Source organism: Puntigrus tetrazona, chromosome 3 (assembly GCF_018831695.1).
Source record: "Puntigrus tetrazona isolate hp1 chromosome 3, ASM1883169v1, whole genome shotgun sequence".
Classification (NCBI taxonomy): Eukaryota; Metazoa; Chordata; class Actinopteri; order Cypriniformes; family Cyprinidae; genus Puntigrus; species Puntigrus tetrazona.
The window spans coordinates 4,763,416-4,788,457 of NC_056701.1; the positions used below are offsets into that span (position 1 = coordinate 4,763,416).

General features: G+C 37.0%; 3 protein-coding genes across 6 annotated transcripts in view; 2 read left to right on the top strand and 1 right to left on the bottom strand.

Annotated features, from left to right (window-relative positions):
- stap2a (signal transducing adaptor family member 2a) lies at positions 1 to 10,454 on the top strand. Of its 2 annotated transcripts, XM_043232408.1 has the most exons (11): positions 2 to 314; positions 1,867 to 1,938; positions 3,024 to 3,143; positions 4,184 to 4,240; positions 6,046 to 6,197; positions 6,518 to 6,649; positions 7,527 to 7,596; positions 7,688 to 7,790; positions 7,905 to 7,997; positions 8,476 to 8,607; positions 9,089 to 10,454. In XM_043232408.1, the coding sequence occupies exons 1-11, from the start codon at positions 213 to 215 to the stop codon at positions 9,142 to 9,144; spliced, it is 1,089 nt and encodes a 362-aa protein (XP_043088343.1). In that variant the 5' UTR covers positions 2 to 212; the 3' UTR covers positions 9,145 to 10,454. The 2 variants fall into 2 exon arrangements, with proteins under 2 accessions (XP_043088351.1, XP_043088343.1); XM_043232416.1 differs by lacking the exon at positions 1,867 to 1,938 and having other exon boundaries at positions 1 to 314; positions 9,089 to 9,221.
- sema4e (semaphorin 4e) lies at positions 10,120 to 24,334 on the top strand. Of its 3 annotated transcripts, none has more exons than XM_043232386.1 (16): positions 10,120 to 10,246; positions 11,792 to 11,908; positions 14,115 to 14,430; positions 14,882 to 15,027; positions 15,134 to 15,196; positions 15,573 to 15,671; positions 15,758 to 15,857; positions 16,043 to 16,153; positions 17,004 to 17,155; positions 17,250 to 17,422; positions 17,525 to 17,681; positions 18,049 to 18,271; positions 18,660 to 18,775; positions 19,187 to 19,344; positions 20,012 to 20,064; positions 20,140 to 21,276. In XM_043232386.1, the coding sequence occupies exons 3-16, from the start codon at positions 14,316 to 14,318 to the stop codon at positions 20,748 to 20,750; spliced, it is 2,277 nt and encodes a 758-aa protein (XP_043088321.1). In that variant the 5' UTR covers positions 10,120 to 10,246; positions 11,792 to 11,908; positions 14,115 to 14,315; the 3' UTR covers positions 20,751 to 21,276. The 3 variants fall into 3 exon arrangements, with proteins under 3 accessions (XP_043088321.1, XP_043088330.1, XP_043088312.1); XM_043232395.1 differs by lacking the exon at positions 10,120 to 10,246 and adding an exon at positions 24,233 to 24,334 and having other exon boundaries at positions 11,667 to 11,908; positions 20,140 to 20,706; XM_043232377.1 differs by lacking the exon at positions 10,120 to 10,246 and having other exon boundaries at positions 11,667 to 11,908.
- Positions 22,622 to 25,042, bottom strand: part of cactin — a 6,910-nt gene continuing 4,489 nt past the window's right edge. Inside the window, exons 9-10 of the mRNA XM_043232362.1 lie at positions 24,261 to 24,610; positions 22,622 to 23,430 (exon numbers count right to left, since the gene is read on the bottom strand). Coding sequence (XP_043088297.1) covers positions 22,940 to 23,430; positions 24,261 to 24,610 — 841 coding nt within the window. The 3' untranslated portion in view covers positions 22,622 to 22,939. The remainder of the gene's footprint in view (positions 23,431 to 24,260; positions 24,611 to 25,042) is intronic.

Genomic DNA, 25,042 nt, shown 5'->3' on the forward strand with positions numbered 1-25,042 from the left:
ACGTTCACAGATGTCGTATTGAGCGGCTGAACGCGTGTCGGTGACGAGATTCATCACGCGCGTCCAGTGCCATCCATCTCTCGCGCAAAGAAGGCGTGTCGCTTCCCGGTCAGTAGCATCATCCAGCGGGTCTTTGTCCCGCTGCTGTGTGTGTGTGTGTGTGTGTGTGTGTGTGTGTGTGTGTGTCAGTACCGGGCAGAGCTGCTCGAGTCATGGCGGCTGCGCCCGCGAATCCTCGCACCGGGAGCCCGAGAGCGCAGCTGCCGCCCTGTTATTACGAGGGATACCTGGAGAAAAGAGGAGCGAAAGAGAAGGTAAGCGGACATTACGACATGCCAAACATTAATCTTCTTATATCAATACGCGCGACTGTTACGCTTGGCATATGCCGCACGCGCGTATTGTGCGGATATGGGCGAGGTTGTCATGGATCAGCTGTATGAATATGATTTCGAGTGTATCATTTCGTTTGAGTGACCACTCAAATATTACTTGTGCATGTCCGTTGCAACGTCAGTGAACGAACGAGCCGTCGTTTTTCTGCGCCATGCGTTATGCAGCTCTTTAAATGCCACAACTCCTATGCGAGCACTTATTTTTGTCTTTTAAATTCTCTGCTGCTTCTCAGCTGCTCTGGTAGTGGGCACACCTCAATGCAGACCGAAGTGTGAGATTAATACGATCCATCCCGTGTTTTAAAGCGAGACGCATCTCTTGCTGCAGTGAGTGTATCGCGTTACATTCAGAACCGAGCTCGCCGTTATCTGCCGCAGACAGCCTCGTCGTGTCAACTGCCGTTTAACGTGATAGATTAACCCTGAATATATCGAAAGCTTTTGAAAGTCATAATAAGTAGCGCGTGAGGCTTGCCAAGGCGCACGTTTGCAATTTCTGTTTTCGTGTAACTTCTAGACACTTTATACTCATTAATCTGGTTAATAATTAAATAAGTTAAGGAATAATTCACACACTGACCTTACTGTCAGTGCGTAATGCACAGTTTAACAAATTGAGTTCATAACTATGCAAAATAGATGTTAAATTTATTGACTTATTTCAATATTATCCATAAAAAATATGCTTTGTGTGTGTGTGTTTATTGTGTATATATATAAACACACACACACACACACAAAGCTAATTAATGCAAAAAACAATAAAACTCTATATAATAATCTCTCTCAGATATTACATATAGATAAGTAGATATGCAAATTTATACAAAAGTGTATAAACACACACTTTATAATACTTTATAACCCAATATGCAATAATATTAATTTCCTATGTATATTATAACAGTTACGGCATATTTAGAGTTTTACACAATGTCTAAAGTGTATATTTTAATTCAAAGCTAAAGAAAAATGGTGTTGACTAAGCATCACTTGCACAAATTAATCCCAGACTGCATATTCAGAAGGGAATATTGAGAGGGGTTCAGGTGCACCATGTGTGATGGGAGTGTGACGGGGGGTGGGTCTCAGATTTAGGACAGCTGTGCTCTAGGTCGGTCAGAGTGTGTGTGTGTGTGTGTGTGTGTGTGTGTGTAAGCTGTGCCCCGGGGAGCCATGAGCTGCCACTGAGATCAGGATAGAGCCAGACAGAGCAGAGAATTACAGACAGAAGAGCAGTAATCTATGCAGAGACGACTCCATTCGCTTTGCTGTCAGAATCGGAGCATTAGCATTTCAAAATAACGCATTCGTGCCCTAAACGCACATTTAACCACCCTGATTTCCAAAAGAGACGATTTATGTCTTTATATAGCCCATCAATGTCCAACAACGATGCACATGCATGCACATCTCATACTTCCTTAAAGACCAGATACGGAAATTTGTCTTTCGTTGTCTTCGGATGCAGGTAGCTCGGCGTTTATGGACCTGTTTATGTGGAAACACGCTGTACTTCTTCAACAACCCTAAGGACACAAATGTAAGTGATATATACAGGGACTGTACAGATGTTTGTCCCGTACAATCCTCTATCAATCTGTGGAGCATTAGGATCTAGAAGGACATTCTTCTGCAAATCCCCTTCAGCTCTTCAAGTCCATCGTAACCTTATCATCTCATTAAGCGCAGTCAGCCACGAGAGAGCAGATGGCAAAGAGATGTTTTATCAGACTCTACTTAATTGTGGTTTTGGTATTGATTTTTATTCTGAACACACCGAGATAGCAGTTTCAGCCTCTATAACATCAGCTGTGAATGGGTAGGCTTACTTATAAGTAGCAACATGCAAAGTTTGCTGGAAAATATTTACATAGATGTTCACGGAACGTGATCACTTCTAAAGCGTGTTTATACCGGTGTTATTATGAGGTTTTTTTTTTAATTATTACAAGAATAGTTTACATCAAAATAAAAAAAAATGCTTTTATTATTTAGTCACCGTCATGTCGTTCCAGACCTGGATTATTCTATGAAACACAAAATGAGATCTCAGACAGAAACGTCCGAGCTACTGATTTCAACTAAACAATAATGAAAATGCGGTCATGTGATTTTCTCATATTTATGAGAAATCTGAATTTTGAAGTATTAACCGCATGAAATCATATTTAAGATGACTTCCTTACTAAGCAAAAAGTATATTATGCATATTAGCATTTTATGCATATATCATATTAAAGCAAAGAAATTCAGACAGCCATAAATTTGTATTGTAATTTTATTGTGATCTGTATTATTATTAATAATGATAATAATTTTACTGTAATTATTATCATGTAAAAATGTATTTGTGTGCATTTTTATATTATGTAATTAAACATACATTTTCTAAATAATAAAAATATAATAATAATAGTATTATTTACATTTAATTATAAATATCTTTAAATGTGTATTAATATCATTTATTGGATTAATTTTTTTAATTGGCTTTATTTTTTAACAATAAAAATTACAATTAAATAACAGACATTAGAAAATGTCTTGCTGTTTCACAAAAGTCAGTCAAGCCATTTTTGGTCGAGCTGTTCCTTTAAATGTTTCATGCGTGTGTTTTCTGCTTAGTATGTAGAGAAGTTGGATCTGAGTGGGTTTGTGTCTTTGATCGATGACCCAAGTCGTGATAGGAATCTGGAGGCAGCCAGACTGAACCTCCGCATGAAGGATGGAGAAATCAAACTCACTGTGAGTATCAGATGTTTGTCTTCGTCTCAGACCGTTCGCAGACGCTCTGATGGGGACCGCACGCTAAATGGCAAGAGCTCTCCTGAAACGATAAGCTTGTGTGAACAAATACGGGTCTCTCGGTCTTCACAAACGTCTTCAGATGCGACATTGCTTCGCTTTCAAAGGCCATTGCTTTACTTCTGTTTATTCTCATCACATCTCATTCCAGTAGTAACACTTCCACACAGCTCCAGGTCATATTACGGCCGGGTCAAGACTAAACAGTGCGCTGTCGGCAATTGAATATGCTGTAGGCTTTGCTCAGGAAACCCTCGGGTTATTCTGCATTCAGACGCAGGGCCGATCAGAGGTCTGCTAGAGAGATCGTATAGAGATTACCTTCACAGAGAGGTACAAAAACAGTACCGCAGTGCTTCCTCTCACGAACCCCATGAGCAGTCCTTGCATGCATCAAAGAAATGCGCACATCAGCTGTTCGGTGAGAAATTAAATCACAAATGCCAATGCACTCACTACAAACACCGTTCAAGTGTTTGGGGTCGGTAAGATTTTTTAAAATGTTTTTGAAGGAAGCCTAACCAAGTCTGAATGCATTCGGTCATGAATACAGTCAAACTGCAGTAATATTATTACAATTTCAAATCACGTTTTCAATTTAAATATATTTTAAAATGTCATTCATTCCAGTGATGTGCAGCTGAATTTTCAGCATCATTGTTCCAGTCTTCAATGTCACGTGGTCCTTCAGAAATCATTCTAATACACTGTTTTCGATAAGCATTTTTTCTTATTATCAGTGTTGAAAACAGTTATGCTGCTTAATATTTTTGTGGAACTCATCATGCATTTTTTTAAGGATTTCCCATAGAATCTGTTGCAACATAAGTCAATTTTTAGTCAATTTTGTGCGTCCTTGATAAATAAGAGAGCTAACTGACTGATACTATATACTGTAATGTAAAGCAGTACTGTAAGGAAATTATAGTTGCTAATAATATAATTAACATCAGTCTCTCGCTCTCTCTGTTTCTTCTCAGGCACCAAATCTGGAGGCCCGTGAGCTGTGGAAAGGATTTCTCTACTCTGTCGTAGATGTAAGTTCAGTCAAATGAGGAAATGTTTTTAACAGACGTTGACACATTCTTTAGTCTGACAGATGAGTTCATGCTCTTACAATAAAAAATGTAAATGTTCCCTTAGTGCTAGCATTTTGTCTTGACTCTAGGTCAGAACAACGCAAAACAATGAATTCCAGTCAGGCTTATTCCTTATACCATCTTGCATAATATTGTTGTTCTCGGTTTTTTAATGAGATCTGAGACCTTTGAACTGCGGAGTTTGCATTTTATTGCCATGTTAAAATAATGCAGCAGGTTCTTTTGGATCAGCAGGTTTTTTTGGCTGATCTGTTAATCTAGAGAGCAAGGTAGCTGATATTATTTTGATATAAACTACTGGTCAGACATTTTGCATTAGTATGATTTTTTTTGTTTTTTCGTTTGTTTTTGTTAGTAAAAGTAATTTTTTTTTTTTTAAGAACATAAAGAAATTTAACTATATAATATATAAACTGATATATATATATATATATATATATATATATATATATATATATATATATATGTGTATATATATATATATATATATATATATATATATATATGTATATATATATATATATATATATATATATATATATATATATATATGTGTATATATATATATATATATATGTATATATATATATATGTATATATATATATGTATATATGTATATATATATATATATATATATATATATATATATATATATATATATATATATATATATATATATATATATATATATATATATATATATATATATATATATATATATATATATATATATATATATATATATATATATATATATATATATATATATATATATATATATATATATATATATATATATATAATTTAAAAATCTGTATATTAGAATGATTTATGAAGCATCATTTGACACTGAAGATCTTGCATCAAAGGAATAAAAATATTATATATAAAATATATTAAAATGGAAAATGGAGATTTGAAATTATAATAATATTTAGCAATTTTACTATTTTTTCCAGTAAATGCAGTCTTGGTGAACATAAGTGACTTTCAGAAACAATCAACAACAACAGTCTTGTTTAGTGTATATTAAAGAAAATGAGAGTTCTGAAAATTGTATGACATTAAATGAGATATTAAGTAAATAAAAAAGTTTAGACAATATTTACTTAAATATATCCAAATGACACCCCAATTGCACCATTTATTCTTCTTTAATTCTCTTTATTAGTTACCATTATCATCCGAAATAAACCAAATGTCAGTTGTTTAGTTAAGTTGTTCTTTTACTGATATTAAATATAATAACAATAATTCTGTTACTTAACATGGATGCTTTTTGGGACTAGAAATACAAATGAAATGCAATAGAGTGTACGAAGCAAAACTTTCTGGGAAAACATTGATTATATTAGATCGCTTGCATTTATTTTCTGCAGATTTTTTTATAAATCTTACATAGTTGATCGTATTGTGGATGTTTTCTCAGATTTCTCAAGAAATGTAATTTTTAACTTTTATTACCTATTTTATAATTAAATCGGTTTATACGGTGCATTTGGTGGACTTTACACGTGCAATAAAGTCAATTTTCCATTTATCATAATACATACGCAGGCGTTATGAAAACTATATCTCACCATCAAATCCACTGGCTGTAGTTCAACACCTCCCACATGCTTTTGATTCTGCTCACATGTTTTTATAGATAAAGAGATCAGAGCGCCCGCGCGCGCCTCGCTATGGACTGTATAGTTAACCGTGCAAATCAGAACGACACACGCTTTGCGTTTGATTCCAGCTGGCTGTGCCCACGACTCTCACCCTCCTGCCCGGGCAGCTGCACATGCTGAAGGAAGTTGTGGAGAAAGAAAAAATGCGTCGAAAGGCACGAGCGTCTTCCCGAGCCCCCTCGTCGCCTCTCTCGCTCCCGCTGGTGGGGGAAATACCTGCGTGAGTATCTGTTTACGCGAGCGAGCGTGTTTGTGGGAGACGTCCTTGAGTGTTTATGCATAGCTGGAGCGTCACGTTCGATATTGCTGTTTTAAGCCGTTTTGCCTGCCTGATAAAACAGATTTCATGGCACTCCTTACAAAGGTTTTGCTTCCCATTATTTAGTAAAAACAGTCTTTGGCTGGGATTAGGTCATTTTATTTTGTACTCTATTTGTAGATTATACTAGTCATTTACAACATGCTCAACTAGTGTGTATAAACTCATTCTTAGTGGGTGCTTGAGGCGAGTGTTTATGTGTGCTTTCTGTTATTTGGCAGGTGTTTCAGGCCTGTGTCTCGTACTGAAGCCGAGGTCCTGTTAGAAAGACATCCGGACAGCGGGAACATGCTGCTCAGACCAGGCCGGGACGGATCTTCACTCGCCGTCACAACACGACAGGACCTAAATGGGTAAAGACGCGGAACATCTCTCGAGCGTAACATTAACTACCAAAAATACACTTTAGCTTTGTTCTGAAACCTAGTAAGCTGGCTTGCTCTATACTGTCTAAATAGACGGCTGAGTTATGAAATAGCATCCTGAACCAAATGGAACCTCATTGGTTTCATTGAACCTCACGACTAATTAGAGGTTTGTGAAAGATCGCAACTCTGCAGCATGTAAAATAATGAAGGGCACAGGAGACTAATTGAGCATAAAATATACAAAACATGCTCGAGATATTAGCGGAAATCTTTATTTTTCACTACTTGTTGAAATATAATTATGGTTGACTTTTATTCCACTGGGCTTTGTGAAATTCATTCATTAAAACTAATTCATTAGGAGATCAGAAGTGTCCACTGTGACATCATATTGGATTTCATTGGATATTATGATGTCATCATAAAGCCATTATGACAGTCATTGGATTCCAATGTAATGTATAAATGAGCATTATAACTGAATTTTCCCTGGGTTTAAACATTATGGCATCATCACTGGATGTTATGATGTCATCACAAGTCTATTATGACAATCGGTGGATTTTTAAAGTGAACTGTATTTATACTTTAGTCTTTACTTTAGTATTTTTTTAAATCAGCTTTTATTATGACACTTAATTTAAATGATCTTTTGTTCTTTTTTCATTTTTATTTTGTTTTTGATGTGTGTGTGTGTGTGTGTGTGTGTGTGTGTGTGTCTGTGTATGTATATGTATATGTGTGTGTATGGGACATAAGTTTTATGTCTGTTCAATTTCAGCTTTATTTAACGAAAAATAGAATATAGTCATTGTGTTTGGTATCTTTATATATTAATTATCTCTCTCTGTTGCTCTTTCAGATCAGTGTTCAGGCATTACAGAGTGACACAGAAGCAGCAGGGTGGTTACATCATCGACGTGGAAAACCCAGTATGTTTCTAAATAATGGGAATCTATGCAATAAAACACCAAGCTTGGGCAAATCTCATTCCGCACGTATTTGTTTTGTCTCTTCCTGCAGATCCCCTGTCCCACACTGCATGACGTTATCAATGCACTGGTGGAGAAAACCGCCGGGACTCTTCAGCCCTTTATATTAGAAGAGCCTTATGAGGAGAACATCAGTATGTCAAAAACATATTCATACGCAAATACGCTCACTATATGTACACCTAAGTTGAGTTTGACTCTAAATGAACACGTCCTGAATTCAGCGTCTAAATTTCCTTTTCCTGTAGCGTTTGTGTCATCCAATGATGAGAATGGGGAGCGAACCCTGCACTGTGCCACTGGACTTCTTTCTCGAGCTCCTTCACTGCCACCTAAACAAGGTACCACACATCTCATGCCCGTGTATTGATAATTAAATGGCAGAAAATATATCAGCATTGCTGTAGCTTGTATGATAGTGTAGTCTAGAGGTTAAAATGGTACTAGAAAAGGTGCTGACTAAAAGTCGAAGCTTCAAAACCCCCAGGTTCTTTTTTTTTTTGTATAAATTTGACTTTTATAATTAATAGTTTGTTGTGTCAGTTTCAATGCTCCTGCCAAAGAACATGCAGGAACAGTTGCACTTGGATGGCTGCAAAAGTATGAAACAAGTCTCAATCTGTGTGTTTGAGCAATTTGTGGCCGGTAGGAGTTGCATAACACTGAGAAAATGCTGGCTATGTGAACATCACATATAGGGCCGCACACTATGTCGATGTGAGCTGGTGAATGCTTTTATCCAGATCAATATGCAGTACAGGCTATGTTCAACCCAGATTCTCTAGACTGAGTGAGCGAGTGTTGTATGTGTGTGTTCAGTAGGTACAGACAGATGGACGTTTCGGTCACAGACGAGATCTCCCAGTTCCTCACCAAGATCCTTTTCTCCGTCTGGCTCTCCATCCAACTCCATGAGAAGGCTGGTTCTGTCTCCCTCACCGCTTTCTCAGAGTAAGACCCCAGGGCTCCAGCTAAAAAAACTTTATAACATTTAAACTTGCTAATATTTTGATCTGATTTTTATTGTTTTTGATATCACCATAGTACCAAAAAACAACATCAATAATATTAAATAATATTAGACGGAAAATATGCATTTAATATAATTAAAACAATTACTTGACCTGAACATTTTCAATATTTTAAAACATTAAAATATTATTAAAAATATTTCAAAATGTAATATTTCATAAATAAATAAATAATGTGCAATTTTATCAAATAAATGCGTTGTTGGTAAGCAGAAGACACTTCTTTTAAAAAACATTTATTAAATCTTACATAAAAATCTTACTACCAAATTCTATGGTAGTTTATGTTTTTTTCATGTCCAGTTTCTCACAGACCACAGAAATACTGAACATAAAATCAATAGTAGCAGAACATATGACTGCATACTTAAAATATGACTAGTAAGTTTTCTTCTTCTCAGGCCTCACAGACGAGCTCAAACAGAAGCTGGAGAAGAGACGGACCAGTCAAGAGTGATTTCCTTGTTTCTGCCCAACCTTCGTCGTCTCATTCTTCCAGTGCCTTCCAATAAAGACTGACGTCCTGTTAAATGGACAAGGACTCTCTGTAATCGACATTCTTCCCTCAGTGTGACTTAAACAATGCCACTTTATTTGGCTTTATTAATAACACGAGAGCCGAGGTCCACCAGCTTATCCTGCCTCAAATTAATGCCGCCACAGAATGATGCTATTTCTTTTGAGGTTGAAATTTAAATGGAAAAAATCTGAGCCAAGATTTTCTATACCTCTTTCACTCTCTGTTCCATTAATTAGACCTTAACCCTCAGGTTTCCGCTATCAAACCGTGAGTCGACAGGACATTTTCTACACAAGAAAGAAGCACATCAAACTTGACCTTTATTACTGGTTTTGATCAAACATTAACTGTGAACTGGAGAGATGTGATCAGAATGCTCAGATAAATGTGAATCTGGTATGATTCGAAGTAGGGTCCAAAATTAACACTCGCCAAGCACCAAATGTGTATACGAATTGGGTTAATAAACGGCTAATACATTTTGTAGATGCTTTCCAAAGTAACATTGTATTTTAATCAGTTTTTTAATTCATCGAACCCATGACTTTGGCATTGCTAGTGCAATACTCTGCTGTTAAATGCCGACTTTATTGGGAACGTGAAATTGACACATGATCTAAATTTAATTGTAAGCCCGTTCCTTACTGCTGAAAGTGGTTATGCTGTAAAGAAACCATATAATATCAGCATAACGGTCAAAATCCTTATAAAACAGCGATTACAGGCTGTAAGACTTGCTAAAATGAGCCATCCAAAGTTTCAGCTGTTTTTTTTTTTTTTTTTCCTGTAATGGCTGGATCAAATAGTTTTCCCCTCAGCAAACATAAAGCAGTTTATGGTCATTGGGAATTATTTGTGGCCATAAACTGAGAGGTGAGGCAAAAGTTAATTTTTGACCCTGCTTCCTGTCTCAGTAGATCTGTTATGTTTTAAAATTTGTATGATGCTTTTGGACACACTTGCAAGACGTTTATCAAGCAGGTTTTTGCTCTAGCAAAATGGTTTTTGAATATATATAGGACGATTCGGTCTTCATGAGGTGAGTTTTTCTCAGATTTGTGAGCGTAGGTTGATAGGTTGTGAGACTGTTGCGTTTGTGTTCCTGATCGACCAACTGTCATCGGTTTTTTTAACATGCATGGTGCTACTGTGACTCTGTAGATATGTTTTCATGTGATGTTAAAATAATTTCTTTATTTATAACTGTGATATTTATGGGTATTAAAGGGAAGGTTTTTTAGAATTAACACGGTGTTTTAGTTTTACATGTTGTTGACTAAACGTTTGTCCGCGGCCCTTCATGCTAACAGCTCATTGCCGCCATCTTGCGACTGAAAACGTATTAAACCCGGAGATCTTTTGTGGCGAGTATAAATCAGTCTTTGGTAGAAACCTTTGTCTAGAATTCCAGGAGAGTGTAGTAGTTAAAGATGATGATATTCGCTAAAGAAAAATAATTTCTCAAAAGAAAACTCGTTTTGTGGGGGACGAACTTTGGACTGTTTCGGATGAGGTTTAGCTAATATACGTTACAAGCAAAACAAAAAATAACGTTAAATTTAAATATTTATTTATTAAGCAAACATCCGGTTATTTGACAGAAAAAAAAAATCCCAGGTTTATCGCACAATAAATCCCTTTAGAATTAAAAGATTCAAACTTCCGGGTTTATATAGACCACCAGGGGCGTCAAAAACCTTCAACTTTTATTTCAACAGTTCTTTCTGTCATTGTCACTGGATGACAAATGCTTCATAAAACAGTCTATAGGCCTGTTTAACTTTAAAAATGCATATAGCCTACCTAGCGGGCAGCCGACCTTAAAAGAAGAAATGGGGTTGAAATCATGTCGATAATTATTGTTTCAGGTCGTTTATTGCTTAAATGATTGCAAAAAAAGATTAATTCCTATTTGAATTGTTCGCTATCAACATAGGATCGCTTTGCAAAATAAAAACAATCTTTAGTTGTGATTCATTTGACCTTGGTCCATGATGTTGATTAATCTGTTCAAAAAAAAAAACCCAGTAGCTACAGAACAGGTTAATCCAGAATGTCCAGATAATTTGAGTTCAAACAAACAATCAAACAAACAAACAATTGTAACAATTAATGTAACAATGAACATAAAAACATGTTTGGGTAGAAGCAGAAGGGGCAGTGAACCAATACCACTTGCAGAGACGTTGTGATTAGAAGACCCTTGAGTCTTTTTTTCCTTGCAACACAGAAAATCTGCATAAGTTTTCTCTTTTGTTTACTACACCTGCAAACTTGACTTTCTTGAAATTCAGATCAGAAAACACAACCTCTCCTAAACTCCTCCTCTTTCTACAACACACTCACTTGCTGACACTTGTAGTGACTTGTAGTTTGAGATTGAGGAGCTCCTAAAAGCATGTTTTTTTCCTCTCTTTTCTTTGCGGTAGAAGAATGTCTTTGACTTCACGCTGCAGGATCCGAGCAGCTTAATGCTTTCTCGCACAAAGCAGAAGACACCATGAGCTCCATTCACTGCAGAGCCACGACTTTCAACACACTCTGCTGCCTTTGAGACTTAGACAACTTTTGATTTGTTTTGCAGTGGAGGACTGGAACGTGCATGTGTGTGTGTGTGTGTGTGTGTGTGTGTGTGTTTGAGGAGGAACCATTCATGCGAGCACAGGAGAACTGAGAGACTTACTGAGAATTTGGTTGCATGGTGAGTTGCTGCTTGACACGCATTTTCAGCCGTTGCTGCTATTAAAACATATTTTCAAAGGAACTGAGTACTGAAATTCTGTGGAAGCTCATATTGTTTTCACTTGTGTCGAGTATTCGCTGATCGCACACTTTAAAAAAAATATATGTATATATTTTAACTTGTTGATTTATACATCACTTACTGAAAATAAGATTTTGGCATAGTTTATGATGCCCTTAACCTGTCTTAAGGTGCTTAAACACCAGGGTTATTCTTGTATTATATATACTATAGCTTTTTTTATTTCGAATAAGATTTTTAATTGAGGTTTAAGTATATATTTCTATTTAGCTTGATTTAAATATTTTTGTTTTAATTTTAAGTTTTTTTTTCATCTAATATGTAAGTGTTATTTTATAGTTTTAATTATAATTAACACCGTAAACAACGCTGTACAGTACTTACCATCATGTATTGTCCAAAAAAGCTATAATTGTACTGTAATTGCATGGTAGGTTTTGCCAGATGCATTACAGAAAATAAGTTCTGTTTTTTAAAATGTTATTTTATTAAAATATCCTCCATAGACGCATATAAACATCAAATAAAATTGCAAAGGGTTATTACTGATTTATTTATAATGATGTGCGAAAAAAAAAACATAAAAATAACTTAATCCTAAATTATTTCTGGCATTTAATTAAAAAAAACACATTGACTTTGGGATGGTGGAACTAGAGGTTTTTTTTTCTTTTAGAATAAACTACTTTACTACTCTTACCATCTAGGTTATTTCCAGTAAGCTTTGCAGAATTCTAGTCACTTGTCATATTTCAACTTTTCACATAAATAAAACGCAATTGTATAAGTATATAATGTAGATTAAAAAAAATCTTAAGTCTGTGTCTATATGTATATACATGCATATTCATAATGCCTCTTTCTTCCTCCTCACAGGTTTGACTTGTTTGGGGTGTAGATTAAGTTAACCTCCACAATTTCTAAAAATGACTTCCTTAAATTGGTGTCCTTAAACATAGCATGATTTATTTAAGGGATTAAAAAATGTTGCACTAATTCTGTATCAAAAAATCCTCCCAAAATGTGTAATTTAGTGCTAGCAGTGTGTCAGGCTGTGGTAATTATAATTGGCCAATGTTAGCGGCTAATAAGGTAGAGTTCGTACGATGATTTGGAAGGAAGCATGCATGTACAAGTGGTGAAATATGAGTGGTATCTGATCACATCTACGCTCATGCTGCAGCACATCTCTCTCGACATGACGTAATCGTGCTCTTAGGCAGCAATGTAGTAAACATACTGCGAACAGATAGTAAATGCACTAATTAGCACTTGTGTTTCCAGATGTTAGAGGCTTCCAAAGGCCATGCATTGATTTGCATTTGTACGTTCCTTGCAATGCAGACATTCTGTCAAAAATAGCAGCACTTTTCTGGCATTGTGATTGGTCTTAATATGACAGGATATGGTTGAGTTGTTGAAAACCTAAATGAACATTTCCTCTTTCGTGAGCCCACTTTTTTTTGTTTGTTTTTTTTGTATGGAGGTCAATCAAACGAATAGAAGTAAACTTAAAGGAGCAGTTCACCCAAAAATGAGAATTCTGTGATGCTTTACTCACCCTGAAGTAGTTCCAATTCGGTATATAAATTTCTCTGTTCTGCCGAACAGAGCAGGCCGTTTTGGGTCACCATTGACCTTTTTTTTCCTATTATGGAAGTCAATGGTGACTACGGAAGTCAATGAAACAGACTAAGCCACATGTATCCAGGATTTGGGTTAGTAAGCAACCACCTTGCCAATACAGGTTGCAAAATGATGGCGCATCTGTTCTTCCTATTTCTTCATTGTGCCTGTTAGGTAACACCAGCGTTCAGACAATAAATATCTCCTGGGAGTTTTTAATCAGCCTGTCGTCTTTAACAAGATAGGAAGGAGAAATAAGTTTATCTGTTAAACGTTTTAGATTCTACATCCAGTTGTGCGTCACTTGAGGTTTTGTGAGCCATATCTCAGGATGTGGTTGGGGGGTTTTTTGACATTCTTTAGCTCAAAAAACAGAACTGTGTGTCTCTGTCAAGGTCCTAGAGTAAAAGCTTTCATCCTCCACATTAGCATCACTATAGCAGTGACAAAAATACTGCTGCCAGCACCCCTGCCTGTTCACACACTCTCTCTCTCTCTCTCTCTCTCTCTCTTTCAGATGGCTTCACAGGGTTCTTTGCTGAAGAACGTTCTTTGCAGCTAAAGTCATATATCTCAGTATGGAAGCGTTTCGGACCGAAGCAAGAGAGAAGGCAATGATGAGGAAACTCTGACAGACAGACGACACAGGGATCTAGCACTTTCACCGTCTTTAGACCAATATCGCTGAAAGATTTTTTATTTATTTTTTTTTATTGGAATGATGTTTCCGCTGGCTGTGCTCTGTATTTTTTACATCTGGAGTCAAGCGACGCCGACCGGCGGATTGGGATCGACACCGGATGCCATGCCTCGCAAAACAGTGCCTGCCAGTAGTAAGTTGAATTTATGGTAACTATGTTTGGACGTCATCACAAATACCAGTGTACTCCGATGTAAAGTGGTCTAAAGTGGAAAACGTTTGGGCAGCTAAAATGTTTGAATTATGTGCATCACATACAAAATATACAAGTATACTAAATTTGTGTTAAAGCCACTATATGCCATGGTGCCTTGTGTTTGATTTTCATATTCATAAGCTTTAAAGACTATTATGGTTTTGTTATCATGCAAGTGTCCAAATTAAGTATATTTTACGTTTATTCATCTAATTATTCACTTTATTTAACATATTTATTTAGTTTATGTTTAAATGTGTTTTATTGCTTAGAAAATATATGGACTACAATTTTTTCTTCGAACTATGTTTAGTTGTTCTGTGACTTTTCCATTTTTGGCAAACGTTAGCTACTCCTGCGCTTGACGGTGGCCTTCATTTGTTGCTAGGTAATGGGGGACATTTGTTTCGTGAGGAGGGTGTTTGGAACTATACCACTATGCTCCTGAGGGAAGATTTTAACATGCTCATCCTGGGTGCCAGAGAGGCTATTTTTGCCCTTGACCTTGATGACATTACAGTCAAAAAGGCCATGGTAAATGCAAATGAGCAAAATTGTTTTTAGCTATGCCATTAAATATTATTTTGCAGACTGACTTATTTTTTTGTATAGATAGATGATGGTATTATTTTTTTTACAGGTGAATTGGCCAGTCACAAGGAAGGAGCAAAATGACTGTTTATATAAAGGAAAAGATGCTACAGTGAGTTAATATGTTTTAGATAAATAGAGAATATGTTTTTACGTAAATAGAGAACATGTCATCTGCATGGATTTTATTTTTTCTTCAAATATCTCAGTAACTAGAGGTTTAAGGGTGTTTTTATGTTGCAGTGTCTCTTCATATTGATTATTACAGCTGATATCGTCTTTTAAGTAAAATCTAAATTCTATAGATCAAATTATTATCAATCAAATTCTAAGTAAACATGCATACCAATAAACGTCAAGATGTTACGAATATGCAGGAAACAAAAGTGTTTGGTTCCGCTTGGTCAGAACTGAGGTAAAAAAAATTTCACTTCACATCAAGTCACATCACTTATTAGTTCCTCTTGGATTGATTGTTTTTTCTTTAGAATGAGTGCAGAAATTATATCAGAATTCTTCATAAAAGAAACGATGACAGAATGTATGTTTGTGGAACGAAAGCATTCATCCCTACTTGTGACTATATGGTGAGTCTCATTGAGTATTAGTGAGCACAGACATAAAATGTCCAGTATATAGTGCTTTATGTGTTTGTTGCATGTCATTCTCTTAGTCCTATGCAGATGGTAGTCTGACTTTAGAGGGCAAACAAGAAGATGGGAAGGGAAAATGTCCCTTTGATCCTTTTCAGCGATACACATCAGAGATGGTTGGTAAGTACTGCCTCTTTTTTTATGATGCTGAGTACTATAATTAAAGTACTTGTGTACTTTGCAGTGTTAGCATTTGGCAAAAATGTGTATTTGTAAATGTATTCACAAGGCATAACCAAAACATAACGGAGCGTTACTTTATTACCAGTAGCTTTCAATATCATCTCGTTTTTTTTCTCTTACAGATGGAGTATTGTACTCTGCCACTTCATTGAACTTTCGGGGTTCAGAGCCAATTATGATGCGCAGCTCAGAGGAATCCATACGGACAGAGTTTTCAAGCACCTGGCTCAATGGTGAGCAATACAATGGTGGCACACAATATTGTCTGTTTATTCTAAGAGCGCACTCATTTGCCGCTTTACATTCTTGAGCTCATTAAAGCAGGATGGATTCTGATTGGCTGTCAATGTTCGTATCTTTCATCAGCTTGGAATATTCTAATCTGTTCTATTCTTTAACATTGAAAATAATTTTTGTGACTATATATTTATCATATTATTGTGCTTGTGTGAATGGGCCTTTTTAACAAAAAAAAACAGTTTTCCAGGCAAATGGCACTATTATGTTTATTGGGCTTTTTCAGTACATAATTAAGAAAGTTGTATTGAGATAATACATTTAAGGTATTTTTTATGTATTTGTTCATTTCTAACATTTCCATTAGTTTTTAATTTCAGTTTTCGTGGTTGATGCATTGAATGCACTTCAATGTTTTTTTTTAACGGGTTGCCATGCAATTTATTATGCTGTTTGCAAAGAAATTGATTTTGAACTCTACTTTTCATTGACCAGATGTGTAACGGCCACATAATGGTGTTTTTATGCTATCTACTATCAGGGATTAACTGTAGCAAAGGAATTAAGCCTGGGTACTTAAGTCTAAATGCTTGTTAAGGCTATCTTATTGTGCGATGGGAAGCCAATGTATAACAGCTGTCCAGCTGTGATTAAAACAAGTGTATAAATATAACGTCCTTTCACTATGGAGTGATTGTTGAAGCCAGACAGGGTGGCTTGAGTATCTGCTGATAACAGTCATTTACAGAGAATGGTGTAAAAAACGAAAAACAGTGGTTATGGGTGGAAAAAATCTGACAGAAGGGTGATAGTAACTGAAATATGTGTTTTTGTTTGTCATTCAAGAACCAAATTTTATCCACATGGCCCACATACGGGAGGGAGAATCAAACCCAGATGGGGATGATGACAAGATCTACCTGTTCTTCAGTGAGACAGCAGTGGAATATGACTCCTACACCAAGATGGATGTCTCCCGAGTAGCTCGCGTGTGCAAGGTAAACTCCCTTTGAGTCATATGTGCTATGAGCTGTCTTATCGACCATTACAACATTTCCTGTCTATACCATATATCACATCAATCTCTCTCAGGGAGACTTGGGTGGGCAGAGAACACTGCAGAGGAAGTGGACTTCTTTTCTAAAAGCAAGGCTCGATTGTCCCGTTCCAAACAACAACCTGCCACTTCTAGTCCAGGATGTTTTCCACTTGTGCCCCGGCGACTGGACCACCTGCATGTTTTATGCTGTCTTTACCCCGCAATTGTAAGTTTTCGATTTTTTTTCTTTCTTTTAGGACAGTTTGTTGTTGATTCAGTTTAATTCTAGAACAGTTGCAAATTGTGAAACAATGTTTCTGATCAACAGAGACTCCTCTCAGTACTCTGCGGTATGTGCATACAAAATTGAAGACATCAAGACCGTATTCTCAAAGGGCAAGTTTAAGGCTCCTGTTACCGTCGAGACATCGTTTGTGAAGTGGGTGATGTACTCGGGTGATGTCCCCGATCCCCGACCCGGAGCAGTGAGTCTGTTGTTCAATAACACTATTCAGAACTTGTTCAATAACACTAGCCGCGTTTCCACTGTCGGGCCAAAACCTTTGGGGCCTGACTGTGCCTCGCTGATGCTTCCTCAGGGCCATTGGCCCTGTTTTTTTTGGCCTTGGGTCAAAGCGGGCCATCTGGGGCTGGAGGAGTGTTTATAAACAAAGGCAGTGTTTCACTGTGTCTGGATTTTCTAAAGTTAACGGATAACACCAGCTTAAAGACTTTTAAAATAGTTTTAGCTCACTTTCAGATGGCAGCGGGTGTTTCAAATTTAGCCCGACAGTGGAAAAGCGGCTACTGATTCCCAGAGGTCACTAATCTTAACTTTGTTTTCAATTATAGTGCATTGATAAGCATGCCAGAGACATGGGTCTCACCAAAACTCTGGATCTGCCAGATAAAACCTTGCAATTTATTAAAGACAAGCCTCTGATGGACCAGGCCGTCACGGCCCTTGGAGACAAACCCCTGCTGGTGAAGAGAGGTCCTGCTTTCACCAGAATTGTGGTGTCCACCGCGACAGCCTTGGATGGGACCAGCCATCAAGTCATGTTCATTGGCACAAGTAAAGATGGCTTTATGCAAATCTATAGTGCTTATAATCAGTAAACCATTCAAATTCAGTCCAAATTTTTTCTTCCCTAAAATGGGCGTGGCCAGATATAAATTTTATAGGTCTAGCTTCCAGTCTCATCCACGTCCAGCCTTTCTTGTTCTATGAAAAATATATGTAAATATTATTGTCTGTACTGTATATAAAATATATCCAATGATTTATTTATACATAATAAATACACACCGTACATATACATATGTAATGTAAACAAAAATCTTTATTTTGGATTAATGACGAATTATCATTTAACAGCACTAAATGTAATATTTTAGCTGTGCAAGTGTGTTTAACTGAAATTGTTGTCTTTTGCATTGTATTGTTTTCTTTTACGTATCAGAGAGCGGTTCGGTGCTGAAAGCAGTGAATTATGATGGCGAGATGGTCATTATGGAAGAGATTCAGCTATTTGGGGCCTCAGAGCCAGTGAAGATACTCCGACTTTCCAATAGCAAAGTAATAAGCAGATGTATTTATTTATGTTTATTGCTCACTTAGCAACGTCATGAGCTGTGTGTGTGTCTGTTTCTTTTCAGCAAAGCTGACTTTATTGCTGTGTTTTAACTGGTACACCAAAGTCAATGCTCAAATAGCAGCTAACATAAATTTTCTATATTAGGCAGTACTCTTTTTTTCTGTGATTTTAAATCAAAGCAAAATTTTGGTTGTTGTTTGATAAATGGTAAGTATTCAGTTTATTAAATCAAAACAGAAGCTTTTTGATCCAAACTTTTAACAGTAGTGTATCTCCACTGTGCAGTTCTATAGGAATATTTTATGCTCAACTGAAGAAAGAGGTATTGTAATTTCTATTATTGTCTATAGAAATGTAATGTTAACTTATGCGTGATGTCATCCCAATAACAGCTGTACGTGGGTTCGAATGTGGGCGTGGTTCAGCTGTCCATCAATGAATGTGGGCGGTACCGCACATGTCTGGACTGTGTTCTGGCCAGGGATCCGTACTGTGGCTGGGACCTCAGTGCTGGCCAATGCTCTACCATAAACGGCACACACAGAACCAGGTAAAAAGTCAAATAAATCTGTTTACAAATAAATAATAATAATAAACTCAAATCCAGAAAAAAATATTATTTGCTTAAAGAAAATTAAGCCTATTTTAGGTGCGTTAAAGTTGTCAGCATTATTTGAATGAGAGTTAAGCACACTGCTCATGCAAAAAATTGCATGTTTTTCCTATAATACAATAACGTTCTAATATTGCTTTAGTAAAGCAAAGTATGAGCACATAATGCTAGTATTATTGCTTATTGTCTATATTGTATTAAGCTTTACAGCATAAATTATTGAGAACTACCAGTCACGCTTTAATTTGAGGACCACTTGTCACTTTAAACTAACCATAAACTACAACTTTCGCCTTAATAATAATTAGTAAGGTAGTTGGTAAGGTAGTTAAGGGATCTAAAATATGGTCATGCAAAATAAGGCATTAAAATGCGCTTTGAGTACTAATATACAGCCAATATGCTAGTAATTTGCATGCTAATAATGAGGCTTTTGTAATTCATATTATTGACGAAAGTAACATGACAAATTACATTAAAATTTTACAGGAAAATATGCAAAAAAATGCATTCTTAATTCAAACTTTTGTTTTTGCTTGTGCACATCATTAAGAAGATTGATATTGGAATATTGCTGATAGCTATGATATTATTTCTTCCAAAGCACTGTGATTCAGAGTTTGAGTTCTGGCGATGCCAGCCAATGTCCACAAAAAGGTAATTGCATTATATCCTTCGCACTGTATGTTCTGGTAGAAACACTAAAAGTAACATCTAGAACTTGTGTTGCAGATGACAGTGAGTCAGTCAGCATTTCGTTTTTTGGCGGCAATACCGTGAAGCTGTGGTGTCAGCCTTATTCCAACCTGGCACAGGTTGAGTGGCAGCTGAACGGACATCCAGTCAAAGCTTCAAACGCCTTTCAGATCCTCTCCGATAGCCTGATGATCTTTAACGCCTCCGCAGACGCCAGCGGCCGCTACACCTGCAGTTCTGTAGAGGGGAATTACAAAACCCAGCACGTAGCATATGATCTAAAAATGTGGTCAGTGTCCGAGACTACGGCATTACTACACAACGTCAAGGAAAAAGAAAACACACTTGTGGCCATGCTGGTGTTGTTGTCACTAATTCTAGCTATGCTAGTAATTTGGAACCTGTACAAAGGGCATTTTCCTTCGCCGTTTTGCCACTGGAGGGTAAAGGACACCAACAACAGGCGTGAACAAAGTCTGCCTCCAGAACATAAAATAGCATCGTCGACTGTGAACTTAAACAGCAACAACAACCATGTGAACAACCAGAGGTACTCAAGCTCTGGAGAAACGGACAGACTCGCAACCACTATTGGTTCCTCAGGTCAGGTCACATTGAAATATATAGACGATGAATCTGAGATTTGAGCTTTTTATGCGCTGACTTGCTAATGCGGCTAATCGTCATTTATATGCAGACCAAGCCCACTGAGGCCAGCTCTTCTTCTGCAGCTGTTAACTCTTGACTAAACTGCTATTTGGACCCACTTGACGAATCTATACCTTCTAAATGCCATCGTTCAACCGCCATACTCCAAAAAAAGACACTGCTTCAGACATTTTGCATAGGGTCTGTTTACATTGCAGCTCACTTTGGCTAAGAATCACCAAAGTACTTTTCAAGGACAGTCAAATCACTTGGTGGTCATACTTGCGATGCAACCAGGCAGCTATTTCAGTCATGCAAAGCCAACTCCTATCTACTTGAATGGGGAAATAGCGATATCTTAAAAACTGCTTGGCAATATTTCAAAATTCTAACATGAATTGCCTCATGAATGTTGTTTCATGCGTTAAAATAGTGTTACATTAAAATGTGCTAAGTGTTTTTTTTTTTTTTTATTCTGATGAACACAAAGGTAGATATTTTGAAAAATGTTTATAACCAGGCTGTTTTGGGTCACCATTGACACCCATAGTATTTTTTTTCTACTATGGAAGTCAGTGGTGACCAAAACAGCCTGGTTACAAACGTTCTTTAAAATATCTTCCTTTGTGTTCGGCAGAACTATTGGTGAACTATTTCTTTCCCAATACCCAAACTTGCTGTAGAGACGACTCGAGACTGGATGCACGTGAGTTGGCAAGACTGTCCCAGGTCTGAAAAATGCAATAGCTTAGTGCCATTAAAGCATGCTAAATCTCTAATAAATCTCTAATGGCTCTTCAGGGCAGTATTTGAGGCGTATATCATCATTCACATTCAGGAACTCATTTGCCATGTATTTTGAGGTTAAAAAAGTTTAGATATATTTGGTGGTAAAACAAAGTGATGCACCATTTTGGTGCTGAAACAAGCTTGTACTTATTTATCATTGCCTTTTATCACTGAACGTAGGCGTAACCAAAGATAGCAACTGGTTCAATGCAAAGACCGCAGGTGTGGGTATTAGAAAAGGCCCAATGCAGAACCACCCACTTACACAGGAAATGATCATGTTACAATTTACTCACATTTAATTTTGTTTTCATGTTGTATTTGTAAAAATAATATACAACGGTAATAAGCTTAATGTCATATACACACCAAGAACGATAAATATAAAAATAACTACAACAGTATGTTAATGTCCAGAGCAAAAGGTGATAATATTCTGTTTATTTTTGCAGTTACAGTACTTTGCAGCTTCAAAAGCTCCCTCATTAAACTCATCAGGTTGATTCTCATTGGTGAGATTCCAATAACGTCATTCCTCTCTGATGTTATCCTTATAGCTATGCTGTGACTTCCTTTTCCATCTTAGAGTTGAAAAGATTATTACAGCTTTAGTTGTAGTCATCGTGCTTAGAGTGAATGGCCTGAAAATAGTTTTGCTTTAAATATTTGCCACAAACAAACTCAACACTCATCCTGTAAATAAGATTTTGTTTTAGGGGTGGACTTCTAATCTTTCTCTGGACATTTTTAATGCTTGTGTTCCTGTTTTAGGGCCAGAAATTAGACATGCCTTGCACGTCTTGTTATAACCTGCCATTGTTGTTGCTGCAAATCTAAGTATGTTGCCTTTAATCTTTAGGATGCCAAGACAAGTGTCAAATGACTGCATCTGACTCGAGGTTTAATACAGCTTATGTTGCATGTTTTTATATGAATGTACTGCACGTGAATGCACTGAATGTTTTTAACATTAATACCAACTATATGACTAAAATGGTGTAAAATGTGTCTTCGTAAATGGCAGTGAACAACAAACTAAATGTCAAGGAGAAAAAAAAAAAAAACACATGGCAACGTTAAATAAAAATGAGTTAATCTTTAATGTCATCCCAAAAAAACAATAGTACAAGAATAGCATTTTCAAAACAAACACGAATTGAATGCAAGCCAGGTGCCTGCAAATCAGAAAATATACAAAACAGGATTCTCAACAGGAACATTATCACATATTTAGGTCAATTCCGTTGAAAACGTGTTCTTCCACTAACGGAATGGTATCAATAAGCAAAGACTGTACTCCTTTGTTCTAGACTTACACCAATTTTACAGCTTTTGAACGTTCAGTGTTCCCGATAATCAACGCTAACACCGTTGCTAATACAACTCGACGTCCTCCTCTTCATCGCCTATACCGGTATCGCTTAAAGTGGAACCACAGCTGAAAGATTCCGTTGGCGAACTGGCAGCGGAAGCCGTGGCGATGGGAATATTCCCATTCACGGTTCACGATTTTAAATGCGATGTCTTCGTACGGCGGTCCGGCGTGGAAGCGCAGTATCCCGAAGTCTTTGTTGTCGGGACAGGGCTCGAGGAAGTACTGCGGCGTCGAGCGCTTGTCGATGAGATCGGGGTAGAAGATGTTGAACTTGTAGCCCTGGACGATCTTGGGCGGCGGGTTGTCGGAGTCGTAATGCGTCTGGTTGTACTTGTTCCACTCGAAGCCGGTGTGGACGCGGTTGAAGAAGCGAGGCTTACGTGGACGGTATTTGTCGGCCCACAAGTACATTTTTCCAGTCAAAGGCATTTCAACGCTGAACTGAGCCTCGTCGCCGCCCATGCCCTCTTTAGCGCGACGCACGAATGCATCTTCAGCGCTTTCATTCGCGTCACCTGTTCAAACGGACAGTAAAAGTTAGCATTTACAGATGTATTTTACAAATATAAAATAGTATGTTCCTAACAGTAAAGAACAGAGTATGCGATTGGATAGCTGGACTAACCAGTGAACCAATCACATTGCACGGAATCATTTTACTTGCTTTATTTCTAAATGTTTTATTTGATATTTCAAGTTAAATTCTTTAGATGGAAACCTGAAAATGTCAGTCTTTTACAACCATCAGTCCTTTACAATTAAAGCATTAAAGGATGTTTTTAAGTATTTCTTATTTTGTAACCCCCATTTTTTCCCCATTCTATCCACAAACTCTTGCCCTTTTGATGAACTTGAGTCTTTTTCCTGCACGTTCATCCTCTTGATACAGCATGGAGAGTTACAAAAGGCAGGGGAAAAATATTATTGCGCCTCCCTATGGCCAATGTTGAAATTACATTCATTTTTTTTGCCTTTTCTGCGCCCAGCATGCAGAAAAACTGAACATAAAATGGTTAAATGATTTACATTTTTGCCTTTTTTGGTACACAATGCAGAAAAAGTAGTAAACCGAGTAGAGACCAACCAGTGTTAAAATCCCACTATATGGATTTTATGAAAATGAGCTTTCATGCAGTGTGTAACACAGCTCTAAGTGAACAAAGACATCCTGCAAAGCATTAACTTTAAAAGTACACTGTGTGTAAAGTTATTGTTTCTCCAAAGAGTCCAAAATGAGTCGATCATCTACAAAAATTCTTTCTGCTGCACTTCTGTCACTGAAATCCTGAAGCACGTGGTGTGTGTATTGTGACTAAGGTGTATGAAGCTACAGATGGATACGCACCGGTCACCTGCAGCTGTCTCCGGGCCAGCTGGAGTCTCTGCAGGTCCTCCTCCACGTTGATGATGTGTGTGTCCAGAGGTAACTCCGGGGGCTGCAGGAGGGTGGGACTGTAACGGCCGGAGTCGTACTCCGCCTGACTCTGCTGGATCAAATCCTCCTCTGTTAACACTGCTTCCGGTGCTTCATCTTTCTCTCCCTCCTCCTCCTCCCCTTCCTTCTTCTCCTCAGGACTGCTCCTTCCAGAACGCTCACCCTCGTCTCTATCCAGCCTCTTGGTCCGTCCGACTCTATCGTCACCTTGCTGGGAGCTGCTCGGCTCCTCATCCGCAGACTCCGCCGCTGCAGGGCTACTGTGAAACACAATGGACAAATCACACATTGGGTATGTTTCAAATTGAATTCATTTACTGAATTAAGTACTGGATTTGTGATAAGGTCGTTTTGAAATATTCTATATTTTATGGTGCAGTTTTAGGTGATCTAGATATAATTACCACATTTACAGGGTATTTCCAGCCCTAAATACCTATTCAAAATAATTTAAAAATTCTAAAATATTCATGCATATTTGCAGACTTCCTATCAAAACCACAGTTTACGGTTGTGTTTAGTTCATTTTCTATCTCAGAAATATAATAATGTAGCATTTATTAGCCATCTAATTTAACATTTAGATTTGGAAGTGAAAAAAATATTATTATTATTATTTATTTAACTATATTATTTAACTATGCATTTTTTTTTACTTACATTTCACTTTAGTAATTTATAAAAATTATATT